General features: G+C 74.8%; 1 protein-coding gene across 2 annotated transcripts in view; it reads left to right on the top strand.

Moving 5' to 3' along the window:
* The first annotated feature begins 498 nt into the window (after positions 1-498).
* HNRNPAB (heterogeneous nuclear ribonucleoprotein A/B) overlaps positions 499-1,161 on the top strand; it is an 11,881-nt gene continuing 11,218 nt past the window's right edge. For both annotated transcript variants that reach the window (XM_046666244.1, XM_046666243.1), the window contains exons 1-2: positions 499-708; positions 799-1,030. In XM_046666244.1, coding sequence (XP_046522200.1) covers positions 822-1,030 — 209 coding nt within the window. In that variant the 5' untranslated portion in view covers positions 499-708; positions 799-821. The remainder of the gene's footprint in view (positions 709-798; positions 1,031-1,161) is intronic.

Below are 1,161 nucleotides of genomic sequence, written 5' to 3'. Positions count from 1 at the left end.
GCACCAGGGTCAAGGGCAAGGGCGGGTTGCGTCCCAATCCCTCTGACCCCTACCGAGGGACTTGGGGGACCCGACGCGCCCAATCTCGGGAGCCCGGGTTCTGCCACTTCCAGCCGGGCGGCCTGGGTTTGCGAGACTTCCTCGATCCCAGTTTCCTCCTTTGGGAAATAGAGCGTCCGAAGCTGCCATCTCCGGGATGTGGTGCACAGAGAGGAAAGACCGCGGCCTCAGAGGGCGGAGAGGCCATCTCCCACCCCGGCGCCTCCGCGCTCGGCTGCCATGAGCCGGGACTAGGCCGTCCTCCCGCCGGCCCGGGCAGCCCTATGCCTAGCGCGGGTTCTAAAATGAGGACAAAGCCCGCCCGGACCTAGCGTGCGCGCGCCGCCGTGGCCAATGGGGCGCCGGTATAGGGCTGAGTGACGGGCGGGCGCAGCCAATGAGCATGCGTCTTGTTGCGATGTGGCCCCGGCCCCGGCATTATAAAGAGCGCCACGAGTCGGCATTGTCAGGCGGCGGCGGCGCGCGGGCCCGAGGGAGTGTGTGTTGGTGGTTTGCGGGCGGCGGCGGCCTAGGAGAAGGCGTGAGGTCGCGGCGGCTCCGTCGGCGGACGGAGGCGAGGCCCGGCAGCGCAAGCGTGAGCGCGGCCAAGCCCGCGGCACTTCCCGGCGGGTGGGGACGAGCGGGCCCCGCGGCGTCATCGGCGGCGAGGTGAGCGGCCGGCCCGCGGGCGGCGGGCGGGCGGCCGGGCGGGCGGGCGGGAGCGGCGCCGGCCTGACGCGCTGTGGCCGCTCGTTGCAGGAGCCGCCGCGCCCCGGCCTAGCATGTCGGAAGCGGGTGAGGAGCAGCCCATGGAGACGACGGGCGCCACCGAGAACGGACACGAGGCCGCCCCCGAGGGCGAGTCTCCGGCCGGGGCCGGCGGCGGGGCCGCGGCGGGCACTGGAGGCGGGAGCGCGGCGCCCCCGGCCGGCAACCAGAACGGCGCGGAGGGCGACCAGATCAACGCCAGCAAGAACGAGGAGGACGCGGGGTAGGTGCGGCCGCGGCGCCGCCTTTGTTCCGGGGCGGCCTTTTGTTGGCGCCACGCGGCGGGGGGAGGGGCGGCGGGCCCGCTCGCGGCCGAGCCCGGCCCGCGCCCCCCGCCCGCGCCCGACTTTGCGG

The sequence above is a fragment of the Equus quagga genome, chromosome 7 (genome assembly GCF_021613505.1).
Source record: "Equus quagga isolate Etosha38 chromosome 7, UCLA_HA_Equagga_1.0, whole genome shotgun sequence".
NCBI classification, from domain to species: Eukaryota; Metazoa; Chordata; class Mammalia; order Perissodactyla; family Equidae; genus Equus; species Equus quagga.
The sequence above is the reverse complement of the archived record's forward strand: the minus strand, read 5'-3'. Positions and strand labels throughout refer to the sequence as shown.